We start from the raw sequence: 14477 nt of genomic DNA, 5'->3' as shown, positions 1-14477 counted from the left end.
AAGATAAATTGTTTTTTAATTGGGTCATATTGAAATCCCATAGACTTATGACAATGAAAAGTGCATACCGAAATCATCAGTATGGTTAATGGGCACTCGTATCCCAGTCTTCAGGCCAGTATTGAATTTTAAAGTTTTTTTTTTTTTTTATTTGAGACAGAGAGAATGAGAGAGAGAGAGAGAGAGAGAGCACATGAGAGGGGGGAGGGTCAGAGGGAGAAGCAGACTCTCTGCCGAGCCAGGAGCCCGATGCGGGACTCGATCCAGGGACTCCTGGATCATGACCTGAGCCGAAGGCAGTCGCTTAACCAACTGAGCCACCCAGGCGCCCTGTACCATTGATGTCTTCTCTCAGTAATTTCCATCCACCAACCCCTGCAACCTGCTGCTCAGATATAAATCTCCGTGTTCCTTGTTGTATTTGGAATTGTGCCCTCTTCTATAGTGAGATCTGCTCTACTGCAGTAGTTCCTGATTAAAATCTGTTTTTACCACTTTAAACACTCTCAGCTCTGGTTCTCTTTAAGTGTCCATAGTACCTTCCTGAAAACTGATTTACAAAGCAGATCATTTTAAAGCAGTTCAAATTTCCCCCATGCTTTAATTTGGTATTATGTACTCAATGAAACATCTAGCATCATATAAATCAGAGCTTCATAGCAAAGACAGGACAACTCATTCTCTACAGTTGTATAAATCATAAAATTATGCTTCAAATCACAGAATATTAAAGCTGGGAGGAGTTTTGGAGGTTATCCTTTTATTTTATAAAAAGGACACAAAGGTCAAGGTTACCACCTTGGCTAAAGCTGCAGTTCTTCGGGGCAGAAGCTGGAACCAGATTGCAAGTTTGCTGGCTCCTGCCTTAGCCTGTTTATTCATTCCACTTGCTTCCCGTAAGCGCAGCTGTTGATTACACGTGGTGCTCCAAAGACAGCATGAAACTCTGCTGTATCTTAAATTCAAGGCTGTCTAAAACAAAAATGCTAGCTCTGATATATATTAAACACTAATCGACATTAATTTAGAGGGTTTTGGGGGAATCATTAGACAGTACTGTGTGATATTTGATTCATAGTGAATATGTATTTTGGTCTTTTGGCTAAGTTTCTGGGTCATAGCTCCCCAAACTCTTGAAATTTCCTGAATGATAAGAGCAATAGGGGCATCTTTTGTTATAATATTTTGTTTCTTGTCCTCCATTCCTGAAATCAGATCCATAAAGGTGAAATAGATGTCTTGCTATTCACAACAAGCCCCTTTCAATCACAATTGAGTTTATGTTAATGAGGTAAATTTGGGGCATCCCTAAAGATGAGAGAGCTGGTTGCCAGGGGAACCAACCTCAAATAGAGGGTTTTGGTCTCACTCTCTGATTCCTGGGCAGGGGAGAGGAGCTGGAGTTGAATCAATCACCAAAGGCCAATGAGTTAATCAATTGTGCCCATGTACTGAAGCTTCCATAAAAAAACCAAAAGGATAGGGTTCAGAGAGCTTCCATGCTGATGAATCAGAACGCTTCTACATTGCTACTCTGCTGGATCCCAGACTGCAGAGGGACAGAAGCTCCTTCGTTTCGTACCTCACCCCATATATCTCTTCGTCTGGCAGTTGGTTTGTATTCTTGAATATTCTTTGTCATAAACTGGCAATCTATAGTCGTGCGTAAATTGGTTTCCTGAGTTCTGTGAGGCACTCTAGCAAAGTCATCAAACCCAGAGAGGGGGTCATGGGAACCTCTGATTTCTAGCCAGTCAGTCATAAGCACAGTGACAACCTGGACTTTCTGTTGGCATCTGAAGTGGGGGGTGTGTGTGGCAGTCTTGTGGGACTGAGCCCTTAGCCAGCGGAATTTGATGCTGTTTCCAGGTAGACAGTGTCAGAATTGAGTTGAATTGTAGGACACCCAGCCGGTGTTGAGGAAAATCCTACACACTGGAATTAGGTGCAGAGTTGGACTCTGACACCTTACAAATCTAGCATCCCTGAGAATAATTTATTTCACAATATTTCTTGAGTACCTATGAGATGTGCTCAGCACTGAAAATGTAGCAATGGGCAGGACACAGCTCCTGCCCTCAATGAGTTCACAGCTTTGGGGGAGCCAGCCTAGTGGCAAGGTGAACGCCATGCAGCTATGATGAGAATCAATACAGGGCACCCTGGAAGCCCTTAGGAAGATGGCCTGATCAAATGGGGGGCAGAGGGAAGCTTCCTGAGGACCAGTAGGGCTTGTGGGGGTGTGGGAGCGAGAGGAAGAGCATTCCAGGCAAGGGACCCAGCATGGTCAAAGGCCTGGAGAGGAGAAACGATGTGAGCCCCAGGGACTAAGAAGGTCAGAATTTTTTAGTTCCTTGGAAACCAGAGAGGGCTCCATGGGGAGTGAGGAGAGCAGAGGACAGCAAGGGCCATATCAGGAAGGCCTCCCCAGCAAGCAAGGCACTTTTAGAGATGTGGACTCCATCCCAAAGACAAAGGGGAAAACGGAGGAGTTTAAATCACGAGTGGTGGTCAGACATGGTCTTTAGAGAGATTAATTGGGGTGTGGAGGAGAAGGAGTTAGAGGGGTCAGGATTTGGGGCAGGGAGGCTGTCCCAGTCCTGAGGAGAGACAGGGGAATGGCCATGGGATGGAGACAAGCAGATAAGTAAGAGAGATGCTGGGGAGGTAGACATGTGAGGACACAGAGAGGGGATTGTGTGACAGGAGTCTCCTTTGCCTGCTTTGATTTCTCGCCTTCTGAATGAGCAGCCCTGAGGGGAGAGAGTTCTGCAGAAAGGCAGGCTGCGAGAGGCCGGGGACAAGGAAGGACAGTCAAGTCTCCATTCTTGGTTCTGTGATATGGGGGACATGCAGAGTATGAAATGGCCTCGGGGTTTGCTCGCTTTGTGTGTTTTATAGGAGCTAAAGCCTTCCTATTTCTGACTCCCCACCTACCCTATGTAAGAAACCCACTAACCAAAGGGGGAGTGTGAGAGGCGGCAGCCTCTCAAAGGACAAGGTGGGAATGAAGGAGCCTGAGCTCCAAAGTGACTATTCGTTAGCAGGTTGGTGGGGCAGTCTGGACCAGAATCCATATGGTCCCTCCGACTCCCTGTCTAGTCTCCTTCCACTGTGTGCGCGCCCTCTTGTCTTCCCAGTGTCACCTCTTTCTCTTTCGTTCTCCAACTCGGCTGTGTAGAACCCCTCCACACAGACCTGGAACATTCTGACTATATTATGGGTTGAATTTTGTCCCTTCTAAATTCATATGTTGAAGTCCCAGCCCCCAAAACCGAATGTGACCTCATTTTGAAATAGATGTGGGGGCGCCTGGGTGGCTCAGTCCGTTAAGCGACTGCCTTCGGCTCAGGTCATGATCCTGGAGTCCCTGGATCGAGTCCCGCATCAGGCTCCCCACTCAGCGGGGAGTCTGCTTCTCCCTCTGACCCTCCCCCTTCTCACGTGCTCTCTCGCTCTCATTGTCTCTCTCTCTCAAATAAATAAATAAAAATCTTAAAAAAAAAAAAGAAATAGATGTGATTATTTAAGTTCTGATGAGGTCGTAGTAGAGTAGATTGGGCCCCAAATCCACTATGACTAGTGTTACAAGAAGGGGAAATTTGGACACACACAGATACCCAACCCCACCGAGGAAGAACACCATGTGAAGATGCAGGCAGAGATTGGGGTGATGCCAAGATGTGCCAAAGATGGCCGGCAAACATCCAGAAGCTGGGAGAGAGGCATGGAGCAGAGTCTCCATCACTGCCCTCTGAAGAAACCAACTCTGCAGACACTTTGGTTTTGGACTTCTAGCTTTCAGGACTGTGAACGAATATAACTGTGCTGTTTCAAGCCACCCAGTTTGTGGTATTTTGTTGTGGCGCCCTAGCAAACAAATAGACTGCCCAAAAGGTCTTTGTACCCTTCCCTGGTAACATTATAGTGATCCACAGGGTCGCTCCATCCGATACGGCCAAGATTAATAGAAGATTACCCTTGGGCTTAATGCTAAACCCATCAATCCTTTTCTCTCTTCCGGTTGAGGTGCTGCTCTTCGAGAGCCCACCCGAAATTGTGTTCTCCGCTGATCACGGACATGGGTTTCATCTCTAAAATCATGAGTCACCAATGGTACGAATGAGGCCATGTCAGTGATAAGAATTTTTTGTTTTTGAGAAATAAGAAACAAGATTTCTAAATTCAGAATCTGTAAATATGCTCCATCTGAAACATTTGCTAGTTGCTGAAGAAGGCAAGATATGTGTGTAATATGTACACACATGTGATACATAATTTTCTTTATACAAAAATATATACACATGTACATCCTGAATTTGATCTACACTGAACATTCTCACTTAAACGTCTCTCTAAAATGTTTATCATAAAAAGATACACTGTACTGTTTATATGCTCTGTCTTGGTTTAAACATTTTCTTGGCAAGATTCTTTGGACCTTAGGAAAATGTTAAAAGCGTATCCAGATACACATATAAAAGTACTTACCAAGGAACATTTCAATAACAGATGCCTTCATAGTGAGGACAACAATCCCCATAAACATCAAAATGGCACCCTAGAGAGGAAGAAACAATAACACCATCACTTTTCAGCCAAGAGTTCCGAGTTGGACGCTTGGAGTGTGGGGAGGGGCCCCTTCATTTGGCATTGCTCCCTGGGGTCTCTGGGTTCCAAGCTGCAGCTTTCTCCAAGGAGCCCACAGAGATGGCAGTGGCCAGCCTTGCTGGTACCCAGAGAGTCAGTCCATCCTCAGGTAGAAAGCCCACTCTAGCCACCAGCCCCCATTCTTCAGAGCTTTGGTCTTTCCTTAGAACTGAAAAGGAAATGACTCCATAATTTTGGGAATAGTTTCAACCAGTCTTCAAATTAGGACAAAAGCTACACTTATGGTATTGAGAGAATATTTTTAGATTACAAATAAATGTTGCATTCATCATTCATGCAACAAATGTTTATTGAACTCCCATTATATGGCTAGGTATTGTTAGGGAGGAGGTGATAAAAATTGAGCAAAGAAATAGTTCTTGCTCTTAAAAGATCTACAGTTTACTAGAAGTGGGAAAACATACGTAGACACGAATAACCTTAACATTAGAAAGTGTGCAGGCTCCATAAGGGAGTATAAGGGGAGTTTACAGACCAGAGGTTCTCAAACTTTGATGCATATTAGTATCATCTGGGCGTTTTAAAAGACCCTGATGCCCAGCCTGTACCTCAGACCAGGTGAATCAGAATCTCTTAAGGTGGGGTCTAGGTGTTAAGTTTTTTAAAAGCTCTGTAGGTAATTCCAATGTGCTGATAAGTTTGAGGACCAGTGATTTAGAGCAAGACTTCCTAAATCTTACATGCATAGGAATCACCTGGGGATCTTGTTAAAATGCAGATTCTAATCCCAGTAGGTCCGGGATAGTGCCAGAGATTCCCCAAGAAGCCAGCAAATTTTAGAGGAAGGAGAGATTATGTCAGCCATGGGAAAAAGAGAAAGTCTCCTAGAGGTGATAGTAATTGGGTCATTTTGAAAGACAAACAGTTTGGACGCGCAGAAATAGGGAGAAGTGACCCAAAGCGGAAGGAACAGCACTGACAGGAGCTCAGAGGCTGGGAAGCAGAGTAGATATGAAGATGCTGTTGATCTATATGGAGTTTCCTCCTTCTCTTGAGGCTGTGAGGAAACGCTAAAAGGTTTGGTCATACTACCATTACTCATTACATAGACCATATACTATGTACTCTATATGGTCTTGAATCTTCACAATAAGCCAGTGTGGTAGATTTTATGATCCCTTCAGGAAACTAAGGGTTAGAAAAGTTTCTGGTCACACCCATGGTGACCAGGCAGTCAGTAGGACCAGATTGGGGGTGGGAGTGGTGGTAAGGATCTGCCGTGAGCATGGGCAATAAGGAAGAACCTTGTCTAGAGAATATAAAGTTTAAGGTTGGTATGCTTTTCATTATCTTTATAAGCTAGCCATTCCAAGCAATGTCAATGATAAAGCACCCCCACCCTCTGGGGTGGATGGCTCCTGTTACATCCTCTCTGCCTAGTGCCACCGCTGTGTGGCCTAAATCTGGCATTCAAACCCTGCATGCCACTATGCCCCATGGTATGCTGCTAAATCTGCTCTCTGGGGGAAAAAAAAGCCCCAACTTGTAGCATTTGTTGATTTCTGTGTGTAAATCTTCCATGGCTGATTTTGAAGCCACCAAAGTAGAGAAATGAATACACAATCTGGTACTAGCTAGGTCCAGTGCAAGCTTATATCCAATATTTAGGTTCAGGACTATGCAGATTTTATTAATAAAAAGCAATTATCAAATTATGGCCGAGGGAGTAATACAAGTACCTGATACAATTAACTTAAATAAAACTGTTTAGTATATGAAAGATTTTATTACAAAACAATTAAATTAGGCAGCAAGAGTAAACCTCAAAAAGAACTGATGATTTTGTTAATTTCCCAGCAACAAATGTATTAAATTTCCTATAAAGGTAATCGACTATTGGTTACATAATAGGCAGATAACGCTTTTTAGTTTCAAAATAGAAATAAAACCATGTGTACAATCTATTTGCAATTTGATGCTTAAGTAGCTGGGTTATGTTTTAGAAATAGGGTGATAACAAGTAATATTTTGTTTGTCTTTTACTAGTTTGAGAAGCTCCAGAACAACTTACGTGTTTTCAGGCTTACACACAGTTACACAACCAGCCTCCTAACAAGGCGTCTCCTTCTCCCTCTGACTCCATGATCCACACAACAGCCAGCATGACCCAGTTCAAAGTACATCGGTTCACAGCATTCCTCAGATCAAAACTCTAAAGTGCTTCCCACCTTACTCAGAATCAAAGCCAAAGTCTTGACAAGTGGCTTATGACCCTATGTGGCCCCCTGACCTCATTTCTCCCTTACGTATTAAGGTCTGGGCACACTGGCCTCCTGGCTGTTTCTAGAACACACATCTCATGGTCTCTGCACTTACTGTTTCCTTTACCTGGATGCCCTTCCCGCAGATGAGAACATGATTTACTCCCTCATTTCTTTCAAGTCTTTGCTTCAATGCTATCTTCTCTTGAGACGTCTCCTTATCACCTAGCTTAATTTATGATCCATCTCCCACTTACCACCAACTGGTACAACCTGTTTTTTCTACTATTTTTTTTTCATGTTACTATCGCCACTGACATACTTTACAGTTTACTTATTTTACTTATTTATTGTTTGTGTTCTCCACTAGAATGCAAGCTTCATGAGGGCAGGGATCTGTACTTGATATTTTATGTGCTCAATAAATACACATTGAATCAATGAGTGAGTAGCAAAGGCTCTCTCCTTTCCCTAGGAAATAAAAAGAAGAAACAAAACAAAGACAATCTTATGAATACACTAAAAACTAGTGGATTGTACACTTTCAATTTATGACATGTGATTTATTTCTCAATAAGCATTATCGATAGTCAACAAGCAGAGGGAAAATGGATTGCAGAGAGAAATGCTTGCAGATCTGTCTTACAACTTCAGGAGACATGAGGGATCTGATCTTTCCACGCTGGCATGGGTGGCTAAAAAACAAACAGGATTCCCAGGAAACACTCTAACCTTGGAGGAGTTTTCACCCAAATGCTGACTCGCTCGTGATGGAACAAGACCAGAATCACTCTGATCTCTTAGAATCAGAATGTTTTCAGACCCTCTTTTTCACCACTTCAATCTCTCTCCTTGCTTGGTCTAGTTACTCATAATGCTTAAAACATAAAGGTACCTTTGGAAATGTGTGTAAAAAAAAAAATTCAAACCCTCTCTTAACCATTGCAGAGGTTGGGATGAGGATGGCCACCAACACCATTAAGCAATTACTGCAGACTGTCTGTGCCACAAAGCCACGCACAAGAATGCTGGAGCCCTACAACCCCACGCGCTCACTGGGGTTCGAAGAGAAACAACTGGAGTTTCCAAAAGCATGTGTTCCTGATCTGTGCATTTACGGCTTCTGCTGTGAACTGTAAAATAGAGTCCTGAATATGAGAGTTCTGATGAAAAATGAAGCTTGATGGTGAGATAAAAATACATGCCAATGTAGTAGAGTTGCCAGCCAATTTAATTCAATCTCTTGTTGCCCGGAGTTAGAAAAGAGCAAGTTGGTAATAAATAATAACATTTATATGGTTCTTCATGGTTTTTTTCCTCCCATTTTTTTTTATTTGGATAAAATACACAAATGTAAAATGTACTAGCTAAACAATTTTTTTAAGAGTACAGTTCAACAGGATTAAATACACTCATAATATGCCATCATCGGCATTCATCTATTTCCAGAATACTTTTGTCTTGTAAAACTGAAATTCCACAGCACATTAAATAAAAATTACCCATTTCCCCCATCTCCCAAACTCCTGGCTACCACCAGGCTGCATTCTGCCTCTAAGTACTTCATTTAAGTGGAATCATACATTTTTTGGCTTTTTGTGACTGGCCCATGTCAAATAGTATGTTTTCAGGGCTCAACCATGTTGTAGCATATGTCAGAATTTCTTTCTTTTTAAGGCTGAATAATATTGCATTTCATGTATAAGCCATAGTTTACTTATTTGTTCATCCGCTGATGAACTCTTGGTTTGCATCTACATTTTAGTTATTGTGAAAAATGCTGCTATGAACATGGATGTACAAATCTCTCTTTGAGACCCTGCTTTCAATTCTTTTGTGATTATTATACCTCAAAGGGAAATCTCTGATCATATGGTAGTTTTATTTTTAGTTTCTTGAGGAAACACCATACTGTTTTCAGAATGGGGCTGCATCATTTTGCATTCTCACTAACAGTGCACAAGGCTTCCAGGGTCAGCAGAGTCTCACCAACACTTCCTGTTTTCTGTCTCTTTTGATAGTTGTCATTCTAACAGGGGTGGAGTGGCATCTTATTGCAGTTTTGATTTGCATTTCTCTCATAATTAGTGATGTTGAACATATTTTTGAGTGCTTATTGGCCACTTGTCAATCTTTGGAAAAATGTCCATTCCAGTCCCTTGTCTAGTTTTGAATTAGGATTGTTTCCTTGTTGTTGAATTTTAGGAGTTACCTATACTTTCTGGATATTAATCTCTTATCACATATGATTTGCAAATATTTTCTCCCATTTTTTGTACTTTGTTTACAGTATTTTGGATGCACAAGGTTTTTAGATTTCATAAAGGACTATTTGTCTATTTTTCTTTTGTTGTCTATGCCTTTGGGTGTCATATCTAAGAAATCATTGCCACCTCCAATGATTTGCAGCTTTTGTCCTCTGTTTTCTCCTAAGAGTTTTATAGTTTTAGGTCTTACATTTAGATCTTTGATCCATTTGAGTTAGTACTTGTTTACGGTGTTAGGTTCTTATCAGTTTAATATCTTTTCCCTATTGAATGGTCTTGGCACCTTTGTCCAAAAATCATTTGACCATAACGTTAAGGGTTAATTTCTGGCTCTCCATTCTATTCCATTTGTATGTATGTCTACCTCTATGCCAGTCCCACACTTTTTTGATTACTATAGCTTTGTAGTAAGTTTTCTAGATCAGGAATTGTACATCCTCCAGTTTGCCTCTTCTTTTTCATGACTGTTTTGGCTAATTGACGTCCCTTGAAGTTCCGTATAAATTTTTGGATGGGTTTTTCAATTTCAGCAAAAAACATTATTGGGATTTTGACAGGTACTGTATTGAATCTGTAGGTTGCTCTTGATAGTATTAAGATCTTAACAATATTAAGTCTTCCGATTCATGAATATGGAATACTTTTCTATTTATTTATGCCTTCTTTAGTTTCTTTCAGCAATGTTCTGTAGTTTTCATTGTACAAGTCTTTAACCTCCTTGGTTAAATTAATTACTAAGTATTTTATTCTTTTTGATACAATTGTAAATGGAATTGTTGTCTTAATTTCCTTTATAGATTGTTTGTTGTTCACGTATAAAGATACAACTGATTTTTGTGTGTTGATTTTGTATCCTACTACTTGACTGAATTCATTTGTTTATTCTAACAACTTTTTTTTCCCATTCTAACAATTTTGTTGTGGAATCTTTAGAATTTTCTACAGATAAATTCATATCATCTGCAAACAGAGATAATTTTACTTCTTCCTTCCATTTTGGATGTCTTTTATTTATCTCTCTTGCCTAATTCCTCTGGCTAGAGCTTCCAGGGCTATGTTGAATAAAAGTGGAGAAAACAGGTGGGCATCCTTGCCTTGTTCCTGATCTTAGAGGAGAAGTTTTCAGTCTTTCACCTTTGAGCATGAGGTTTGCTGTGAGATTTCATATATGGTTTTTATTATGTTCAGGTAGTTTCCTTCTATTCCTAGTTTGTTGAGTGTTTTTATCATGGAAGGGCGTTACATTTTGCCAGATGTTTTTTCTGTATCAGTTGAGATCATCATGTGTTTGTTTTTCCCCATTTATTCTATTAACATGGTGTATTACATTAATCAATTTTTGTGTATGTTCAAACATTCTTGCACTCCAGGAATAAATCCCACTTGGTCGTGTTGTATAATTATTTTAATATGCTGCTGAATTCAATTTGCTAGTATTTTGTAGAAGATTTTTACATCAATATTTATAAGGGATATTGTATTGATAGGGGACACTGTAGTTTTCTTGTAGTGCCTTTGTCTGATTTGGTGTCTGGGTAATGCTGCCCTCATAGGATGACTTAAGGAGTAATCCCTTATCTGCATTTTGGGGGAAATGTTTGAGAAGGTTTGGTGTTAGTTCTTCTTTAAATGTTTGGTGGAATTCACAAGAGAAACCATCAGACCCAGGGCTTTTTGTTGTCAGGAGATTTTTGATTACTGATTCAATCTCCTTACTAGTTATGGGTCTATTCAGAGTTTCTATTTCTTCACAGTCTTGGTAGGCTTTGTGTTTCTAGAATTTGTCCACTTCAGCTAGATTATCCAATTTGTTGGCATACAATTGTCCACAGTACTCTCCTATAATTTTTTTTTATTTTAATAACAGTGCAGTGATTGCTTTAGAGAACGAAAACTGGGTAAGTGGTGATCAGAGACAGAAGTGAGTCTGACGGTTTTGTTCTATTTTAATCCTTACTCTGTGCACATATGTTAATAAGTCAGAATTAATAGAATAACTTTTTTTGAAAATTGAACATAGATAATGTTGATATCAAATGAGAAGCTGCAATAATCTCCTAGCCTGCTCCTTGCTCTCTGCTCTCCAGGCTCCAGGTCACCCTTGCATCCAGCTGGGGAGGATTGGCTTCCTAAAGCATGGGTCGGATTGTCCATTCACCCTCTCAGACTCCTTCTTCACAGTCCACTCATTGTCTACAGAATAAAGCCGGAATTCCTCAGTGAGGCATTACAGACTCTTCCTGAAATGGCCCCACTTATATTTCAAACCATCACACTGCAGCAATTTGCATACCTGGGGTCCTAGGAGGGTCTTTGTCTACATGCAGCACTTCCACGTCTTGTCCCGTGCTCTAACTATTGCCCTTTCTGGAATACCTTCCACTCCTCATCTGCCTCTCACAAGCCTATCCGAGGTTCAGCTCATGGGCCACCTCTTCCTTGTAAATCTCTCTGACCTCATAAATTCGAAATGCATCTTCTTTCATGAATCCATTTAATCATTCAAAAAAAGTTGTGTGTGTGCTCTGTGCTAGGCAGAAAGGAGCAAGATGCAGGTCCACTCACCAAGTTGCCTAGAGTCTTCTAGAGGGAGTCTGATGCACCTTCCTCATAACTAACACTGATGGAGCACATGACATGATGTCAGTGATATATTAATTCATTTGATGATCTTTTCAACAACCTGATGAGGTGGGGGCTAGTTCCTGCCTTAATTTTAGAGGTGGAAATGTGGAGGCATGCAGAGGGTAGGTACTTTGCCCAAGGTCACATGGCTGGGCAGAAGAAGAACTGGACTTCAAATCGGGCATCCTGAGCCCAGATTTCTTTGCATTTCACCACTTGCAATGGCTGTTTCATAATAAGCAAGTGCACTTCCCTCAACTGTTCTGATGTAATTGGTCTGAGTTGGTATTGATACTGTTTTAAAGCTCCCCAGGTGGCTCCCCTGTGCAGCCAGAGTTGAGAATCTCTGCTGAAGAGCAAACAGTGATGGCAGAAGGGGTGGATGGTCAAGTAGGCCTGGGGTGTAGGGATCGGAAGGGGCTTGAATTAGTTGAACTGGCAGGTTGGAACACAGTGAGTGGTGAGGGAAGGACAGGACCCAAGGGACTGAGTAGATTCAGGAACTGGGAGCTGCTCTGAGAGGCTAGGAGAGGAATCAGACTGTTGAGAGAAAAGAAGGGGCCATGTTGGCCTTGAATGTCATGCCTAAAGAATGTGCAATTGATCCTTTAGGCAATAGGGAGACATGGAAGACTTAAAAAATTATTTTTGCATTCATCATTTTTAATAAGCCCCCTAGAGGTTCACTTGAGCCCCTCACTTGCAGAAAATCTGCCCTAGTGGGCGTGTAAGATTTATGCAATGCTGGTGTGTGTCTGATCTATGACGCTACAAGGGGGAGCACCTAACAATACTCTTTGTCCACAAGGCAGAAAGAGCCAGTGTCCATCTGGAAACATTTAATAGTTATGAGAGGCTTGTGCTATGTTTCCAAAATGCCAAAAAATCCCCTAAGGACCTACATCTCTGAATGGGGAGAGGCCACATCTGCAGCCTTTCTTTCACCATCTCTGCCTGATGTAAAGCCTCAGCTGCTTGTCAATGGATGTGGGTTGATCTAGTGAGGTCGGAAAAAGGAAGACCGGGTCCTAGGAGGGGCCTTTACAATGTGGAGGTGGCCTTGATCTGCATATAAACCTTCACACAGATCATATTCTTCTGGGCTGGGCCTGAAACACTGCATTTCCTGTTGCCATGACACCAGCAGACACCATTACAATCCCCCAGGATTTTGTGAAGGAGAGGGAGAGAGACAGAGAGAGAGAGAGAGGGAAGGAGGGAGGGAGCACAGAAGCGAGCCAGAAAGCATCGTGGTGGTTTTTCTTTCTTTCCTTATTTTCCTTCTCTTTCCAATTCCTTCCTTCTTTTATCTTTTTGGTTAAAGATTTATTTATTTATTTATTTTAGAGAGGGTGGGAGGGGCAGAGGGAAGAGAGAGAATCTTAAGCAGGCTCCACGCCCAGCAGGACACAATGCAGGGCTTGATCTCACGACCCTGAGATCATGACCCAAGCCACAGTCAAGAGTCGGACGCTTAACAGACTGAGCCTTCTTTTGTCTTAAAGAAACGCCAAGAGAAATGTGCAAGCCAAATAGGCAAGGGATGCAGGTGAGATTTTGCCTTTTCTCCATGTTGGCTCCAAAGAATGTACCAGGCTACTTGAAGATGTGCTCTCCATCAGGCTGTGTGGACCGGACGCTGTTGGCTGCCTAAGCAGGGCAGCTGCTTCCCTACTTCCTCTTTCCTAACACAGCCCCAATTTGATAAGAGTAATAAATCCACACAGATGACTCAGAGGAAGCTGCTCCATCCCCAGCTCCTGGGGTGCATCCTGATTCCAAGTCTCAGCTAAAGATTGTTTATATACAATCTCCCCCTTGCTGGGGATTGCCTCAGAACCTCAGCTTGAGCCCATCAGCACGGCATCACTCTCCACGTGATGGCGCTTTGTTCAAGGGTGGGCTGTGTCCTGAGTGGTATCAGACGCACAGAATGGAAAGATTTAGTCCTATGTTTTTCAGGGAGAGAGGGTGCCTCCCTTGTTGGTCTGCTGGCAGCCATCTTGTGACCATGAGACAAGTCAGTGTGAGGAACGATTCAACACCAAAAGGTGGAAGGCAGCCAAGTGAATCACAGAGAAATGGAGCTGGAGCTCTGCCTGTCTTGTGCCCGGAGGCTGGGCCCACCTCTGGACCACCTGATGGGTGAGATAATGTATTTCCCTTTCAGTTGGGCTTGCAGGGAAAAAATATTCCTGACTGCTTCCTAACTCACAGTACCTGTCTTTTTAACTGGAGAAGACCAATAATGCCAGAGTCTGTAAGATGCTTTCTCAACAATTCTCGCATCTGAATCACCTAAGAACCTAAGAACGTCTTGAGGAGGTAGAATGGACATTACTCTCCCTATAATTCTGAGCAGTGAAGTGACTTGTCTAAGGCCAGATCTCTATTTTAGTCTTGTGCTCTTTTTACTATATCAAACCCCTCACATAACTATTATTGTAAATTCTAAATAATTCTGTGATTTATTATATGCTATTATTACAACATTGAAACTCCACTCCTCATTTGTGTCGTGTTTTGCATGTTTAAATGCCTGGTGATATCTAGGATTTTAATCTCTAAAGACACCTGAAATAAATGTCTCAAATATTATAGTCAGATGCAGAAATAACACTAGCGGAAATTGTGTGACTTGGCTGGTCTGGCAAGAAAAGATAACATAGGCCAATCAAGAGCTCCCTTGTGATTTTGGAATCAGGATCCTGAA

The 14477-nt window shown here is 41.9% G+C and overlaps 1 protein-coding gene across 3 annotated transcripts in view; it reads right to left on the bottom strand.

The window, feature by feature from the left end:
* VIT (vitrin) overlaps nucleotides 1-14477 on the bottom strand; it is a 101422-nt gene that overhangs the window by 75261 nt on the left and 11684 nt on the right. For all 3 annotated transcript variants that reach the window (XM_027620445.2, XM_027620446.2, XM_027620447.2), the window contains exon 2: nucleotides 4492-4561. In XM_027620445.2, coding sequence (XP_027476246.2) covers nucleotides 4492-4549 — 58 coding nt within the window. In that variant the 5' untranslated portion in view covers nucleotides 4550-4561. The remainder of the gene's footprint in view (nucleotides 1-4491; nucleotides 4562-14477) is intronic.

This window comes from Zalophus californianus, chromosome 8 (genome assembly GCF_009762305.2).
Source record: "Zalophus californianus isolate mZalCal1 chromosome 8, mZalCal1.pri.v2, whole genome shotgun sequence".
Taxonomy (NCBI): domain Eukaryota; kingdom Metazoa; phylum Chordata; class Mammalia; order Carnivora; family Otariidae; genus Zalophus; species Zalophus californianus.
This window is presented reverse-complemented; position numbering and strand designations above follow the sequence as displayed.